The sequence below is a fragment of the Furipterus horrens genome, unplaced genomic scaffold, assembly GCF_987537825.1.
Source record: "Furipterus horrens unplaced genomic scaffold, mFurHor1.1.pri manual_scaffold_4, whole genome shotgun sequence".
Lineage (NCBI taxonomy): Eukaryota > Metazoa > Chordata > Mammalia > Chiroptera > Furipteridae > Furipterus > Furipterus horrens.
In genome coordinates, this window is record NW_028327174.1 from 44,414,078 (window position 1) to 44,432,931 (window position 18,854).

The 18,854-nt window shown below is 34.2% G+C and overlaps 1 protein-coding gene across 1 annotated transcript in view; it reads right to left on the reverse strand.

Moving 5' to 3' along the window:
- Positions 1–6,197: 6,197 nt before the first annotated feature.
- YAF2 (YY1 associated factor 2) overlaps positions 6,198–18,854 on the reverse strand; it is a 72,795-nt gene continuing 60,138 nt past the window's right edge. The window contains exons 3-4 of the mRNA XM_090275519.1: positions 8,391–8,543; positions 6,198–7,573 (exon numbers count right to left, since the gene is read on the reverse strand). Of these exons, the coding sequence (XP_090131645.1) occupies positions 7,336–7,573; positions 8,391–8,543 (391 nt within the window). The 3' untranslated portion in view covers positions 6,198–7,335. The remainder of the gene's footprint in view (positions 7,574–8,390; positions 8,544–18,854) is intronic.

Here is an 18,854-nt window from a genome sequence, read left to right on the forward strand (position 1 = left end):
ATTAAAAAGGAAATTCTGTTGAAAAAGTATATAAGGTATTCCAAAAATAGAAGTGATATTTATATTACCCACACTGTCTTAAGTGGTTATCTTGGAGGATAAGAAGCTGTGTGCATGCCCTTCTGATCATTTTTAGGATTCACATTACATTTTCATATTCCTAAAATTATTTTAAATATTTTAATACCATAATAGGTGGGTATTTTTTTCATTTACTATGTCTATGTGCATATTCCTAAAATTTTTAAAATATATATATATATATATATAATATCCTCTTAGTTCTCCAATGACAGGCTGGCTCTCTTCAAATTTTTAATCAATTTTGATATTTCATCCTGTCAAAAGTAAATTTAGGCAAAAAGAAATTTAAAAATAGCAATATCTGTTGTTTAAATTATGGAGATAGAAGTTTTTTTCCATGATCTGGAAAACTCTCAGATCCAGGATAAGCCAAATCTCAAGAACCTCATATTCAAAAGATTAATATTGAGTTTTCTTATACCTCCTAGTACACATTTGCTATATATCGGACATTCAATTAATGAGTGTTTTCATTTATTTTTATTTTTTGTCTTCTCTAAGTCACTCTAGAGCAAACTTTGGGTCCTGCTCAGTATTTCCTTCCCACCTCTGTCTACATTTGATTTCTTTATTCTTAAAAAAAGACATTCTATTGGAGAAAAGGTAAATTCCATAACTTTTCAGACTAAACTTCAAAAACTTTTTTATATAACTTTCACTTTATAAAGGTTTATGCATAATCTAATTTAATCCTTATAACATTTATATGAAGGACATATTTTATTCTTTTAAACAAAGAACCTGAAATTCAGAGAAGTTCGTTAACCACATTGTTAATAATGAAGATCCATAACTTGAATAAAAACCTTTGAGGATACAAAATCCATGTTTGTATTTTCCATTTTACCATACTACCTCACTATGAACAAATAAATACTAAACGGAGTGATGCAAATTAAGAAAGAAAAGAAATCAGTTATATGAAAACCTCTTGGAGGTTAAAACAAAATTTACAGAGAACGACAAGTCAGATTAGTTACAGAACGCAAAGAATCAGAAACTCAAACTAAATGTAAAAAATTATTCTCTCTTCCAGTAGACCTCTAGTGAAATTTCTTCTTTTTCCACAATCCATTTCCTAGAGACCTTGTTGGACTAGAGGAAAAAGTTGGAAAATAATGTAGTCAGTTTCAAACAAAAAGCTGTTCATACAAACCAGTATAAATGTGGTAAAAGGGCAGGGTCAAAGTAGGATGAGAGTAAAAAATGAAAAACAAAACTATAAGAAAAAGTGGTAGTAGAAAACCAATGAATGGGGACACCTTAGCTCCTATATGACCCCAGAATTTAGCTAGCTGCTGTTTCCATCCACAAGGGAGGGAAGAGTGTGGAGGGGCTGGAGTGGGGAGGCGAGTAAGGACTATCCTGTGAACCATTCCTGTATTTCTCCCTGGTTCAATCTTCATTCCATTACAATAGATTATAAACCATGATTTTAAAATAAATGCTGTCAGTAAATTAAAAGCTAGCTTTGCAGGGAAGTTTAGTCATGGGGAATATAAGAATTAAAATACATATGCACAAACTCTTCTAACCCAGTTCCCAAAAATTGAAGTCTGAAAATAATTTAAGAATTCTGATACCATTACACTTCCAAGTTGAAAACAATTAGAATTCTTGTTGTTTGTTATCCATATTCCTTTGTATACAGAAATCACATCACTGAACAGTTCTACAATACGTTTGATTTCTTTTTTACATTTCCATATTTTAACAAAGTTAAAAAAATCTGTTTTGCTCTTTCTAATTAAGTTAAGGAGTCCCTTAAATTATTTATCTTATCCTGTACTGGAAACACAGGGTGTTCTCTCGAACTCGACCATTTTCCTTTTTTTTTTTTTTAATGCTTTCACTGCTCTTTTGTCCTTTAGGAGTTTTCTTTCAAACTGGTTTTAAACAGTATCCCAAATCTTCTCAATCTTGCTGACTCCAAAGTAAACACAGGCTCATTTCATCACTGTTATTATGAATTAAAAGAGGATAGTGAAAATAATACACATAAAAAAAAAGTCTAAATAAATCTTGGTACCCAGTTTAGTTTTTGAATTCTCTTGCTACGAGTTAATGGAAGTATAAAGGTGGTAAGAGAGCTTTCATCCCAACACCCTACTTCTAAGTAGGTCAGCAGATCTAAACCAGGGTGTAATCTCAAGACCTGCCAAACTTGTATATTATTGCCACTGGTCAGGAATTCCTGCTGGAGAGGCACTACTTTACTGGCTCCTTGCCCCATAAAGTTCCTGTTGGGGCTTTCCTCACGTCCTGAAATAAAGCAGTTTTTGAGCTTTTTTAAAAAAATATTACCATTTAGCCTTATTTACAGAAGAGATTTGAGGAGCTTTGTAAGAACACAGGGAAAAACTTAAGTAGATAAAAATCAGAATCTAGAAAAAATAAGAATATAGACATGCAGGCAATTGAATCCTACATATATTTTTTTAATTTTTAAAGATTTATTTACTTCTAGAGAAGGGAAGGGAGGGAGAAAGATAAGGAGAGAAACATCAGTGTATGAGAGATGCATCAACTGGTTGCCTCTCACATGCCCCCAACTGGGGACCTGGCCCAAAACCCAGGCATGTGCCCTGACTGGGAATTGAACCTGCAAACTGAAAGGCCCTCAACCCACTGAGCCACACCAGCTAGGCAAAGTCCTACATAATTAGTAAAAGTAAGTTTAATTTCAATCTGAGATTTCTCATGACTAAAGCAAAAATGAAGGACAATCAATTAATGATTTGCATTGTCTATAAGAAAAAGGCAAATTGATCTCTCAAGAGAAGTAAAACTTGCCCTGAAACAGGTCTAAATAAAATCCCTCATTTGGATTCTGAGTGATGTAATGTTCCCTCAGTAATCTTCACAAAAGGGCAACCGCAGACCTCATTCAGTGGTTCACTGAGTTTTAAAAATTAGTTTTAAGAAAACGATAACCTCACATTACACGCCTTTTGCAAAATTCAAGCTGGAAAATGAAATGGCGCTGGCTAAAACTACTTGTGACACCCAACATTACCATCTGCAACAATCAAGATGAGATCCTAACATTTTCAGTGTGGACTTGCACTGCATACTTAGATCAAGATGAATTTTCTAGAAACAAAAGCACGACAGGAGCACCATCCTTGCTGCTATTTCTGTATCACAGAGATGTATTAATGCATTTATGGCACTGTAAAAATTTACAGATCTCTCCTCTAAGATGTAAGTTCCACATTTTTGTCCTCCTTGTAAGCAACCCCTAGCCTAGTGCCTAGTAAACAAAATATACTCAATTAATGTTCAGAGTTGAATAACACTGATGTAAAGAAAACCTAGATCAGAAAAATACTGAAAGTATTACAATGATAAAACAGCTACTACAGCCTACCACTCCTATGGTGGGGAGTTGGGAGGGGGGTGAGGTCAGGGAGGAAGGAGGGAGATGGTGCACTGACCACCAACCAGAAAAGGATTCAGAACATGAAACATGTCCCACGACACTGAAACTTTTCAGAGCTATACTTGATTTTTTCAGAGAAGTACCTGGTCTTATCACAGCATCTCATATGCATCAGAATTGGCTTATTCCATAAAGGCAGGAATATCTTCACTGGCTAAATAGAATGCCACATTAAAAACATACTGTTTAAATTACCTGGGCTAGTGGGGATGTGCATTCAGGCAAGTAAAGCGTTAATATAATCTGGGTTCTATGTAAGTTTTTAAAAATGAACTTGTTTTAAATAAAATCATTCTAAAGTTATTACAGTTACTGCTGCCCTATTAAAGTCTACTAAACTGAAACTTTAATGAGATTCATCATAAAGAGGGTTTATCATGGAATGTTTTCAACTATTCTTGAGACAAACATGCTCTATTTGTTCTCTTTCCATTCCTAGTGATTTTTCTCTATCATCCAGGTAGCATCTCAATTCCCGTTTCTAATTTCTGCTATTTATGCTGTTTTTCCTTTTTCTTCCCCCGTTTTCTCTCATTCCTAATCTTCCTTGCCTTTGCTATAGCGGGGTTTATTTTTCATCAATAGCCAGTGAGCACATTCCCTTCTGCTTTCACAGAATGATCGGTCACATCCTGTCTTCTGTAACCTTCGTTGTCTCTTGATTCTGCTCAGCTATTTTTTGTCACTGATAACTTTTCTACATTTCAATTATCTACATGTGTTCCAGACAACTCATGGTTCTTGTGGTTAAAGGGGTGGGTGGGGGCAATGCTTGTAAATCGAAATATTACCTTAAGGTTATCCTTATCCTTACACGAACTTATTTTTCTTTTTTCTCATTCAGAGTACAAATTGCCAATTTCCCAGTTTCTACATCAGGTCTTTAAAAGACTACAGAAGAGGTAAGTTGCACATCAAGAAAACAGTTAAAAAAGGGCCTAACTGGAAACTAAAACTTCTAGACCATTTAGCATTAATGCATAGAATATGCAGAAACTATATTCCTTTTAGGCAATAAGGATTTTTATCTAAAACAAAGGTAATAGCAATCGACTTAGAAAAGCTGAGGGTTTTCTTCCTTTTTTAATGTTTTCTCTTTGTCTACTATCATCACTATAATTTTAGGAAAGCATTTAATAAAAATAAAACCTTTATTAAATCAGCTATTTCTACTGTAATACAAAAGGCTTTAAGAGCATGTATTCTTGTATGCCTCAAATTATATCTTCACTCTTACTTATATCAAAATATGGTAATAAACTCTAAAAAACATCTAAGTTCTTTTTGTATGGAATTTGGCTGAAAGAACACACTGCTAAAATCACAGGGTAAACTGATGAAACAGAGCTAAAAATGTACTCTAAGCCCAGGCTCTGAATCTTTTTGCATATTTTAATATTATGTGTAAGTATTTATTAGATTTGGGACTGCTTCCTCATTTGGGAGTGTTTGAGGTAGGGTGAAGTGAAGGCAAGTAAGATAATTATGATTAATGAAAGGAAAGCAAAATTTTAAACTAGTCAACTCGATTCATTTCTCCTGTCTCATAGTGCATACCATCAGGTTCTTTAATTATGGAAAGGTGGCTGCTCTGGGATCAGAGCAAACATCTGATGCAGAAAATTCAGTGTAACCTACAGAATACAATTCCTTTCCATCATCCAAGAGGGCATCGAAATGACTTTTCTTTTTGTAATGGGATTTTACCGATTAACAGTAAAGGCTCACATTACTATTATATGTCAAGTAATTTTAAGAATTTTACATGATTGACATTTAATCCTCCCAATGACCCTATGAGTTAGATATGATTATCATCACCCTGTTTACAGATGGGAAGTGACCTTAGGTTCTACAAAAGGGATTCAAACACCAGACACCAGTCAGTACTCTTAATTCCCATTCTATATTATCTCGCCACTAATATAGAAAGATGACTGTGCCCCTTCCCCACAGTCGGGTAAAATTCCACCTTCTGTGAGGTTTTTCTACCTTTTGCAGTCCATTGAAAATATATCCTGAAAGTATCTGAGCATCATCAGAAGATCCAGTACCTCTAAAGCATAGTTTTGACTTAAAATTTAGGATATTTTCCCTATAACTATTATTTGTAATTTTTACTATGTCTAAAAATAAGTATATAAAAATATTTGAAACACATTAAAAAAAGATAAATTAAAAACATAACCAGCTAGTTGAGGTTCCATTGAAAGTATCTTATAACAAAAACAAATTTTAATTTTTCATTTAACAACACTAAAGAATGAGGTATATAAATGCTTTAATCACAGACTTTTACTGTATGCAATTAACTGTATTTCACAACTACATCTTACAAATAAGACAGTACCATTGTGCCTGTAAAAAGTACTGCAATTAAACAGAAAAATTACATTGCCACGTGAAACCACCAAATATCACAACTGTCAGGGTCTACAGCTTTATTTTTTTTTTTGAAATGCTATCATGTCTTTATGTGATATTTTGTACTCAACTTATGTTTTTAAGTTCATTTATATTGCAGAAGTCTCCTACAAGTGGCTATATATTAAGCAAATGGCTAAGAAAAAGCAGGAGACCTTAGAATTAAAGAAGTACTGTGTGGTTTCTAGGTTTGATTTTTAAATATAACACAAAACACTTTATTAGTTGTAAACAAAAATGCAGAATATGTAGCCATAAAAATACTTTATTCATAACTTTGCATAATAGTAAGTGGGGCTGTAAATACTTTTTATTTTGGGATATTGATAAATGCATAAACTGGCAGTTGTGTCTGAAAATAGGGCACTATGATTTTCATAAGAATTGTTACATTTAATAAGAGGCCAATTAAAGTGATTTAAGACTAGTTTTTCCCCAGTTCTGTGCAACAGTTCCCATTTCTGTATTATTAGATTCATACTTCAATAACCCTGGATAAAGTTTGGGCAAGGAAACAGTGATAGAACTACTAAGTTAAAGCTTTTCCAAAATTACGGCTTTTAAAATATGGCAAGTTTCTTTTCTGCATTGGCCAAATGCTTATTATTCTTTGAATTTTAATTTTTTTAATATAATACAGAAAATACCAGTGTTCAATGACAATACCACTAAACCTGAATTATAAAGCTAAATAGTCAATGTTTTATTGTTTACTAATCTGAGCGTAAACATTACAATAAATGAATGTTTTGAAAGGTAAGGGAAAAAAAAGATAAAACCAGAAACATAATTCAGGAATAATAATTTAGTAAGATGTGTCAAAAACATTGGCAACAGTTCATACAAATTCTTTATTTAATAACAATTTTCCTATTTAACCACACCACGTACCAGCAGGTGTATAAAGAGGATAACCACTTAAGAAAATCCTGTTGCAGCAATAGTTGATTAAGTTGATCTCTGACTTGTATACATATAACTATTTGTTTCACAATTCTCAAATAATACATATTAGGCAGCTTGCACTATGTTATAAAAATTTAAGTTCATTACATGCCAATAGTAGAGAATTCAAGATTTATGTGTTAGAATTCACTAAACTAAAAGTGAAAATAGACTTACCAATAACACTGCATAATGAATAATTCAAACACATTTTCATGGCACCTTTAACTGTGGAGACCAAAATGTTAAAGTCTGGAAATGTTTGGTAGGCACAGATTGCAATAAAATCTAACAAATTCTAACAAATTTCTATTTTATATAAAACGCAAATTATGGATTGTGCATGAGTATGTTTGTCATGAAAATGTGGTACTTCTTGGCATAATCTGTGTATTTGAATGGTATGACAGAAGTGACTAAGAAATTGGAGAAAATAAACTTTAATGAGATTCTCCATTCAATGATGAGGCTTCTCCTCTGGGTGAAGATGACCTGGACATTCCCCTCTCTGTGTTATCAGAGCTAGAGCCACTCTGACTGTGCTGATCTCCAGAAGCAGCACTAGATGCAGGCGGTGACTTCGTTTTCTCTTTAAAGTCTGTAATAATGACTGTCAGATCCCCAACGGTAACTTCCAAGTGCTGAGCACTACTCCGATCCACATTTTTCAATCTTGGCCTAAACAAACAAAAGATAAGATTTTAAACAAGCTTTTCTTTTTATCAACTTCCTGTGCATATAATGTATAAATTAGGTAAAAATAACAAAATGAATACATCTATGTTTAAAGCTGTACATTCATGTGTAACTAGCCATAAAAATATCATTAAATGTTTCAAATGATTAACATTAATCAAACCAATCACTCATGAAGCTTCTTTCACATGACAAAAAAAAAAAAAGTGACACTCTGAACATAACAGTCTCATAATTGTGCTTTTATAGCTTTATCATAATTTTGTACACAGATTATCAACTTTATTAAAACAAATGCTTTAGACCAGCAGTGACATTGCTGCATCACAGAGGAAGTTGGTAACAGCTAGACCTGCGTTATACGCAAGGCTGTTACTCCACTGATGTGCATGAATAAGGGTATCAGGGTCGTCTGTTCCCTGGACCCATAACCATTTTGATTTATTAAAGCCCATGCAGGTATCTGTGAATATTGTAATGATCACTCCTGGCTTTATGAGTGAAAAAGAAATAGATTCCTACCCCCAACCAACCCCCCAAAGAAGAAAGAAAGAAAGAGATAAAACACAAATGTCTTTTAATCTTGCAAAAAAAAAAGCCCTCACATTTTAAGCTTGTATTAGTGGCCTCTGTGTTCAATTTCTAGTACACCTCTCAAACTTATAAAAACAACTTCATGGTACTTTATAATAAAGGAGATGAAATCTTTCCCTTCTGTCTTGTATATATCAATGTTAAAAGAAATAAAATAGTCAATTTTATTATTTCAAAAGTGCCATAAAATACTCTTTAAATTTACCTGGTTTTCTTATGACTGTTCTTTTTGCTAGTTGTCTCCTTTTCACTTTTTTCTTTTTCTACTTTATCTTTTTTCTCTTTCTTTGACTGTGTAGGGGGCACAAACTGCTGAGTAACCTGCTGTGCAACCAACTGGGAGACAGGTCGAGGTTTCCTGTGTGCATGTTAAAAAGAAAGGTGGTTTTTTTTGATTATCACTTAAGAATATACATTCTTTATGAGAGAATACTTCAAATTATGAGGATATATATTATGATTTTCAAGTATAAAAATTCTTCAAATCTAAGGTAATTTGGATACACAATTTGACAAATAGACACACATACAATTATTGTTTTTCTAACCCCCCAAAATAGAAGTATAATAGTTGAACATTATAGCCCAAGATATATCGTCAAACCATTAGAATATAACTTACATAAATCAATATGAAAATGATTAAAAATGCATATCAAACTGAATGCTCATAGGGAAGCACAGATATAAACGTAAACTTTAAAAATTAAATTTGAAAGGTTACACTGAAATAAATTTCAAATTTATCCCTCCTCCCTCAGAAAATACCTAACCATCTGCAGCGATATTTGTTTTTTTTTCCCCTTAAAAACTTTCATTTATTAATTTAATAAATATTTGAGTGTCAAAATTTCTTCATTCTTATCGCTCAATTCCTTGAGGTTTCTTATGTATCTAGCCCAACCTCACTGTGCTTTTTGGACCCTGGAAATCTGCCCTGTCCCTAAAGATATGTCTCCTACTTACTTACTAATTTAAAAGGTATTTATTGAGAAACTACTGCAGGACCTGCACAGAGATATCTGAAATGTTGCCTGGCTTTAACCTTTGGTGCCAATACAAGCTATTACTCTCTTGGCCCACATTAAGGATCCCTCCAGCTTTATGGTAGAAGTTGGGCAACTAAGACCAAGATTCAAAGCAAGTTCTTAAAATGAGAGACAGAAGAAGACTGAGGAGGGGAAAAGAGAGGGAAGGAAAAAGGGAGGATAAGATAAGAATACATTTCACCAGATGATCTATAAACAGTAGTAATTTTATTGTCTGGAAAATCCAGACCCTCTTCTGGTCAGTAGAGTTACAAAAAAAAAAAGAAAATTATTATTTTTTGTTTCTCTAGAGCAAGACAAAATAGAAACCAATGAGAAAATACCGCATACTCTACAATTCAAAGCTGCAAGTAGGACTCCTTTGAAGGAGGACACAGGAAACATAGTATGTAAAACAGATTTCAGCAAATTTAGTGCCTAAAGAAAGAGTCTGAAGTACAGGGAAGATGTCCAGGAAAGATGTCCAATACACAATTTAAAAAGTAGGATTGACAGAGAAGTCACAGTTCATGATGTAGATTAAGAGTTACACAAATGAAAGTGACACTAAAAGCATGGTAATTAATGGCTGAGCTTATTCAAGAAATGAAATTAAAAAATAAAGGATTAAAGTAGTGATTCTCAAATTTAAATTACTTCAGAATCACCTAGAAGGCTTAGCCCTAGTCCCAGGGTTTCTGATTCAGTAGGCCTGAGGAAGAGCCCCATAATTTGCACCTCTAACTGGTTTCCAACTTATGCTGATGCCTCGGGTCTAGCCACCACACTTTGCAAAGAAGCATAAAGAAGTGCAATATTATTACTACTGTACCTTCAAGTTTGCAATGAAAAGCAAGAAGTGGCAGAGAAATAAAAAAAAGAAAGCTGGATGCCTAGGAAGGAACTCAATCATGAAAAACTAAGAAGTCTGATTTCCCCTTAAAAGACTGAAGAAATTCATCTTTGACCTTTACAAAGATTACTGGCAGCAGTCTTAAGGGGAAAGGTACATAGAGGCAGGGAAACTGTTAAGAAGCGACTTTAACAGATTAGGCAAAATTAAAAAGGGCTTGAACAAAGGAAGCAGCAGCGGAATTATTTAAGACACTGAAGACTAATGAAAAGTGCATTTCTCACTTCTCCACCAACAAACATTCCTTCAGCAAAACACACAGAAATCCTGGGTGTAGCCAACTTTCTGCGGGTGGCATAAAAAAAGAAAAAACAGCCTTACACGTTGATAAATGCTATGAGAAAAATTAAGTAAGGAACATAGGGAGTGTTGGGGAAGGAGTTGCAGTTTTAATTTTGTCTTGTTCCCTCTTCTAAAATAAACTCCACAAGGAAAGAGATGGTATTATGTACCATTGTATAACTAGTACCTAGCACAGTACTGAAAAAAAAAATGGGATAATTAATATTTGCTGAAGAATGAATGAATGATAAAATCAGGTTTAATGACAAGGGAAGATTTTTTGTTGTTGCTGTTGTTTTTTTAAGAAAAGGAGCACAGTAATGTCTAACCTTACTCACTGGCTCGTATCAACCACTTACTACAGAGGCGTAAATAAGTAATGAAAAAGTAAGAGCAACAAGAATTAATTTCTCTTTTAATAATGCTGGAATATGGAAAGAGAAAGAAGGCTCAAAGGTGTGGCAGGGTTGAGAAAAGATTTGTTTAGACCAGTGCTTAGTGAACAGTGAGTCACCTAAAACTGAAAGCCACTCCAAAATATAAAACGCAACTGAGGAGTAGTAATCATTTGGTCTCGGAGGTATTAGGGATCTCTAGATCTATTTCTTCCATAACAAATGGAGATTCGACAACTTCCTTTATTATATTTTATAGTGTTGCTCCCTTTTGCATCCCAAAATTTAATGCAAAATTAATTTACGAAAAGGTTAATAAATTAAATTGAATTACAATAAAACGGCAGACATTAAAATAAATTACATTCTTTTGAACCTAGAGTAAAATCCTGAAATTTCAAGCAATTAATAAATTGATATTAAGTTATTCAATAGCTATTAACACTAACTTAAAATACATAACTTATTTATATTTTGTTTACTTACTGCTGCCTTTAAGTAAAATTGATTATTTTTCTAGGTTTTTCTGGATTCATTAATGACCTCAATAGCCCAATGCTGTTTTTTTCCCATAAAATCTAAATATCTCAATCATGGATACTCTGGTCTTGAAGATTTTCAGGTTATAACTGTTGTGCTGTGGTTAGGTACAATATTTATATAACATGATCCATCACTCTCCCTCCTCCCCTCCAGCATTTGTCTCCAGGTGGGTACCCGTCTATTTTGCGACACCGTTCCTCAACATTCTCACTCCAACTGCTATGTGAGAAAGGCATAATCCTAATTCCCCTACTTCATGAATCTTATAATACAACTGCTGCCAAGCCTTTTTTATGTCTCCAGAATCTTCCTAGAATCATTTTTCACTTTTTACATGGCCCATGAGTTCATTAATGTAAAAATAAAAGCATATTAGTAAGGCAGGATTTGCTTCATAAAAACATGAGGTTAAATTACATAAATAATTTATTTCTAAACAAGTTATGAATCTAGAATTCTTCTAAGTGTTAAATCTCAGTGGTAAGAACAAACAAGAACTTACACTCTCCTACAAGGTACAAGCGACACAGAAAGAGCAACTAGTTGAACTGCTCAGGTGAGAGACTGGGACGGAGACAAGGCAGAAGACTACCACATCAAACTAAAAATGAAGTAACAGTAACTGGATCTATTCTAAGATGTAGTCAGGGGAATGGCATTGGAGCAGTGAATTTGATGACATTTCAGAAGGATAATACAACGTGATGTATGCTGAGTAACAGAAATCAAGAACTAACCCCCCACCCCACCCCCTGAAATGGGAGTAAAAATGAAAAAGTGGGGAATTCGGAAGCACGCTGCCATGGACTGAATGTCTGTGTCCCTTTGGGAGGTGATGAGGTCATGCAGGTTGAGCCCTCATGAATGGGATTAATGCTCTTGTAAAAGAAGCCACAGAGATCCCTTGCCCTTTAGTCATGTGAGGACACAATGAGGAAGTGTGTCCTCATCAGACACTGAATCCACCAGTGCCACGATCTTATCTTGGACTTCCCAGTCTCAAGAACTGTAAGACATAAATGTTTGTTGTTTATATCCCACGCAGGCTATGGTATTTTTGTTAGAGCAGCTCAAATGAACTAAGGCAGTTGCAGGAAGTCAAGAACAAACAGGAGGGACTGATGAGCTTGGTGTTGGTCATGTTAAATTTGTATATTTTATAAAATATAAGCAAAGCTGTAATTAGGGTAAGTGGAAATGTGAGACTAATGGTGTAATAGTAACCATATAATCTCTGTACCTAGTGTTGTTTGTTATTGATTTTATTTTTTAATCACCAATAAATTTTATAGTGTTTCTCTTTTTCCTTAAGAAAAATGTTATTTCTGCTCTTGTTCTTTCTCTCTCTATCCTAGACTTTATTAAATGCATACTATTCCATTCTTTTATTATTAGTTTAATGGTGGCTGATTTTCACATAGATTACAACTTTGCTCCTCTGTTCTAGGATTGTTCGTTCTGGTTCAAACTTGGGAGAAAAGCACAAAGTATAAATATATGTGTATACATATAGCCTAACTATTGAAATAAAAGTTTTCTGCTGCTCTCTAGGAGCTAAGTGAGCTTTAAAGGTCCTGCACTGAAGATAGAAGGAACATGACTTATGATGATCTTTTTATCATATCATAAAGTGACTCATCTTCACCATGACCTATTAAAAAGAAAGCCCTCCTATGGCCAGCCAGGGAGCTTAAGAAGGTTTAACTTGATCCCTTTTCTATTTAATGAGAAAAATAAGGAGGATAGTAGGAAATTTTAGAGATGGGAGATAGTTAACACAGGAAGTAAGGGGCAGTGTATCTATCGTTTATAAGGCATGCCTTTTTATGTTCGGGGATTTATCATTCGGGGTTTAGACAACACACCTGTAATGCCAAAGGTCTGTGATAAAAATGACAAAAAAGTAATCTAATTAGTAAAATAAGTGCTGTCCAGTCATATCCCAATTGCACTTCATTACCTTCTTGCGTATGTCATGATCAGGCTGTAACTTGTGAAATATGGTATTCGAAAATTTTGGAACCCCTACATGTCTCTCTGTATCCATCATAAATGCCCAAATAGACCGTGTATGGTTTGGCAGATCTGTTGATTTATTGCAACATAAGAAAAAAAGGAACATTTCAACAACCATTTAATGGATATCTACTATTCATCAGAATAAAATATTTTAGAAGCTTTTAAACCTTCCATGTGAATAGGAGGCTTAATATATTCCATTTCTAATTACATGTCTGCCTTTCACTGCCATCACTCCTTGATACAAATTATATGTGCTAAATATAAGAAAAATGCTTTAAGCTCGATCAATCTCATTACAATTTAGCTTTGTCAAATTGTACAGGCAAAACAAAAAAACAAACACTATGAAACAATTACTGGTTCTTTTCTAAAAGAGACAGCATTACTCATAGCTCAGAAAGAAGCAATCTGATTCATGACACTCAAATATATGGTAAATGTAGATATAATAAATCTCAATGAGTAAAAAAGGCTGAACTAAACCCAAACCTGCTGTGAGTCTGTTGATACTGAGGAAGATTTTATAAGCATCCACCCTGTTTGACAAATCTCGGTGAGGTGCTGGAAAATAACTATATAACAAGACGACAGCCTGTGCCCTCATAGAGGTTACATAACAGATGAGAAAGACCCCACACAAAAGTGAACTAAATAAAAGTAAATTTTGTCAAAAACACTATAAGAAGAAAATGGTATGCTGTGATAGAGAAAACAGACAGAGGATTTACTATTAGACAGGGTGGAAAGAACTTTATTTCATGTCTAAACCATCAGTACAGCAGGAAAAATATCCATCACCAGTTAAAATATATTGTCATGCTATGAATAATTCACAGACAAAATAAAGAAAAAATGAATATTAAAAATTTTAGTAACACAGTAAACCCAAATTTTTATTCCCTAATAATGTGGTTTTAAAGTTACGTAGACCTAAAATACACAAAGTTTTTTTTTTTTAATGTAACTAACTCATCAGCTAATCCTAAGAGCATATCTATCTTGTTAACACTGGTTTCCTGAATTCATATACATCTCTGATAGATATTGGCTTATCTTTACATCCACTCCTGACACCTACATTGTCAAAACATCTTTGAAAACCTTGATGGCTCATCATTTTATGAAAAGAGGACAGCCATTTTCTTTGCTCCAAAACTACCATACATTTTCATTTTTAGACTAGTTTACATACCTATCCTCCAGTATCTAGCCACTTCTTTTGGTGTCAACTATCATAAAAGATAGAATAATACCATCATACGTCCTAACAGCAAAACAAGATAGTTCAAGTTCACTGTTGCAAAATATTGCACAATAAAACCCTTTCTGTTGAATGACTACTCATGTGAGAAACTGTATTTCCCTTTTGTCCTTAAACATATATTGCCCATGTAATGACTCTTCGGTTTGAGAAAAAGTCATCTAGGATATTGTCATCTGAAGACCTGGTCAGAGAGCTCTAGCACCATGCAGTCTACCAAGAATTAACAAATATAAAGGGATGAAAATTACTCCTTGTTGTCAAATTCCTGGATTTCTCCTCCCAGACCCTCAGAAAGCAGTCTCTAGCTCGGCCTGATCAATGACTCTTCCCCTCCCAGGCTTTCTCAGGTAGATATTACTGGACATTTTGTGATGGACAATCAGAAGAAAAGGAAGTTAGAAAGACATTGCTAAAAGAGGGTTTTTTTTTTTTTGCGGGGGTAGGTTTTGAGGACTGAAGCTTGGCAACAAAACTATTAATTATATGAGGGTAGTGGTGGAAAAGAGAAAATAATGAGTAAAAGAATGCTTCTAGGGCAATGTGTCTCTTTTCAGTGCTTAAGAAATACAAATAAAGGATTTGCTACTTTATTCTGAAACTGTTAAAAAGAAAAAGGATAAATTAATTCTCAAACTAATTAGCTTTAGTGGTCTTCCTTCTGTGCATGTTGATATTTGATGTAAAGAATACATTTATATAACATGCTATTTTATTTTTTAAATGGTTAAAATATTTTAAAAAGAAATGTCCATCAACTACTTGTGGAACCCTTGAATTTCTGCAGAACTGGGGTCTTCTGCACTCCTCGGTAATTCCATTGGTCCTTGCATGGCTGTGCTCTATCTCCCCACCAACTGGGCTACAGAATCCCTACATGGGAAAAGGTCCCATCTCACCTAATTCTGTATCCCCAGAACCTAGTATAGCAGATCTTGCATGCGTTAGATGCTCATAAACATGTCTTGATATTAAAAATCACTAATAATACAAATTAAATATCATGGGTAAAAACAACTATTATCAACTGTGTGAACACTGATTTGATTAGATGCCAACTTCCAGGGGCTTACTTTCTTGAAAAAATTTCTGATGCCACCTGGCCTCTGAGCCATGTACTTCTTTTTCATAAAGATAGAGTGAAGAGTTTAATGTACATGTTTGCTTTCTATAAAATTATATTATTAAGTCAAAAGATAAAGGGTCCTTTTTAAGTGGTTTTCCCCACCTCCAAATAATGACATCATCTACTCTGCACAGTATGACTTACAAAATTTAAATATTTAAATATTAGCTATATTAAGGATATTCAAACGTGTTTATTGTTTTGCAGCAGAATCATCATTCTAACAAAATGTTACAAGAAATTTCAATATATAAAACTGCAGAAACTAACTTCTACATCAATGAAGTTGATATGGAGACTCCTTAGCCCCCACGTGCTCAATGCTCCTCCTCAAATCTCCCATGATCCCTGAAGTGTGGCTGTGATGAATACAATGGGAAAACCACTGATCCAACATATTTCACACTATAATAATTAAATTACACCTCAGGTTCAACCTACTCTTTCTTCTTGTCACCTGCTTAAGTATGCTTATATAATGTACAGAACAATATCGTTCACTATTTCAAGAATCTAAGCAGAGTATTCTGAAGAGTCTTTAAGGTCTATAGATAATTAATTTTCAATATCAAACACTTCTACAGAAGCCCAGAACACAATTTTCCCTAAACTCCTGGGAGATGGCAGCAGGGCAGACAATTCCTTGGCAGCCACTACAATAGTCCTTGGTAAGCACAGACAAAATAGATGACTACATCTGCTATAAAAACTAGGTTAGAGCGTTCAGCAATTAAGTCTCTGAAAAATCCCTCAAATCATTAAACAACATCACAGTTCATTTAACTTCAAAGACCAAGGGCACTCTCTAGAGCTACAAACAGGTCATCCTCAACTTTTCCTTCCTCTTAGCCAAAAAAACATCAATTTTTCTTCCATATTATTGCAACAATTCCTCTTTATCACTCCCATGAACATCATTCTAGCCTAACCCAACAGCAGCCTACTACCATTTACCAAAATTGGTTCTTTCAAGGTCACCAAGAATCACTTTATCATCTCCATTGGTCAACTGTAGCTCTCATCTTATTTGGTCTTTTAAGAAGCATTTAACTTAGTTTATCACTCCACTTCCAGCAAAACTTTCTTCACAAGCCTTTAGAACACCCCATTCTTGCAAATTTTTCTCATGCCTCACTGGCTATTCTTTCACAGTCTCATTTGCTAATTCCTTCCTCTCTTTCCCAATTTCTAAATCATGCAGTGCCCCAGGACTCAGTCTTCAAATACCTCTTCTATCTACAGCAACCCTACAGAACTTGAAGTGTGGTCCACCAATCCAACCAAGGGATTCTGTACTGGAAGCCTCCGAGAAATGCAAATTCTCAGACCTTGTTTCCAAACTATGGATATTGTTACGCATATAAAGCTTGAGAGATGCTGCTCTAGGTGACCTAATTCAGGCTTGGCTGTAAATACCATTTGTACAATGATTTGCAGCCCTGACTCTTATTTGAATTAACCTACAATGCTTTTTAAAAATAACTGTGTTGGGGTGGGGAGGCGGTTAAATTTTGTAAGTCAACTAAGATCTGTAAAAATGAATAAACATTTAAGGAAAAATTAGATTTCTTAAACTGAAACTAATAAATTGAACATTAATTTTAATAATTTTAATGAAACCAATAAATTGAACATTAAATTTAATAATGAAAATTGTTCTCAAGGACACACACATGCACACACTCACACAACCTCTCATGTTGAAACATATGATCCATTTATCCAGTTACTCCACATCAAAATATTTATCGAAAGAGAAAGACTTGTATACTGATGTTCACAGCAGCTTTATTTGTAATGCCCAAAAACTGAAAACAGCTCCTATATTCATCAAGAGCTAAATAAAGGAACTGTGGGAACACTGGGTAATATAACTCTTTTTAATTTTTTAAGGAACCTCCAAACTGTTTCCATAGTGGCTGTATGTACCAATTTATTGTACATTCATGCCAGCAGAGTATGAGGGTTCCTTTTCCTCCACAACACTTGTCATTACTTGTTTTGTTGATAATAGCCATTCTAACAAATGAGGGGTGGCATCTCATTGTGGTTTTGATTTGCATTTCCCTCAGAACTAGTTACCAGAGAGAAGGGTGGGGGAGTAGAAAAGGGTAAAGGGGGTAAAATATATGGGGACGGAAGGAGACTTGACTTTGGGTAGCAAACACACAATGCAATACACAGAGGAGATATTATAGAACTATACACTTGAACCCTATGTAATTTTATTCGCCCTAATAAATTTTAAAGATTAAAAAAAAATGAAACCGTGGTGCATTCATACAATGGACTACTTACTCAGCAACAGAAAAAAATGAAACACTGATACATGTAATATCATAAATGAATATCAAAACAATTATGCTTAGAGAAGCCAAACAAAAAAGTATACACTGTATTACTCCATTTATAAAATTCCAGAAAATGCAAACTAATCTATACAGAAAGCAAATCAGTAGTTGCCTAGTGCCTGAGGATAAAAGGGAGGTACACACAAGAGGAAAGAACTGAAAAGGGGTACAAAGAAACTTCTGATGATGGATATGTTCACTATTTTACTTGCAATGATGTTTCCACAGGTGTATTCACATGTTAAAACTTGTCAAATTGTACACTTTAATTGTATACTGTATGTCAATTATACCTCAATAAAAGCTGCTTAAATTTTTAAAATCTAATCACAAATTAAATTAAAACACCAATGCCTGAGTCTCACTCCCGAGTTAAATAAGAATCTGTAGAGGTGGGGCCTGCAGGCTCAGCAATTTTTTGAAAGTTCCCAAGCTGGTTATAAAGTACATCCAAGATTGTAAAGTGTACCCAAGGAGAGAACAATTGGTCTATACAATGATACGCCAAACTTTATATTAAAAACTCCAATGTCTCCCCTAATCCCCAGACTTAAAGAACCACTTGTCTACTTAACATCTTCACTTGGATGTCTAGTAGAAACTCAAAATAACTTTGTTTGTTCAACAATAAACTTTTGATTTCTCCCTTCTCTCACTTTTCCATTCTTTTGACAGTCTTCCTATGTTATTAATAGTACTCCATACTTCCATTTGCTCAGACCAAAGGCTTAGAAACAATATTCATTCC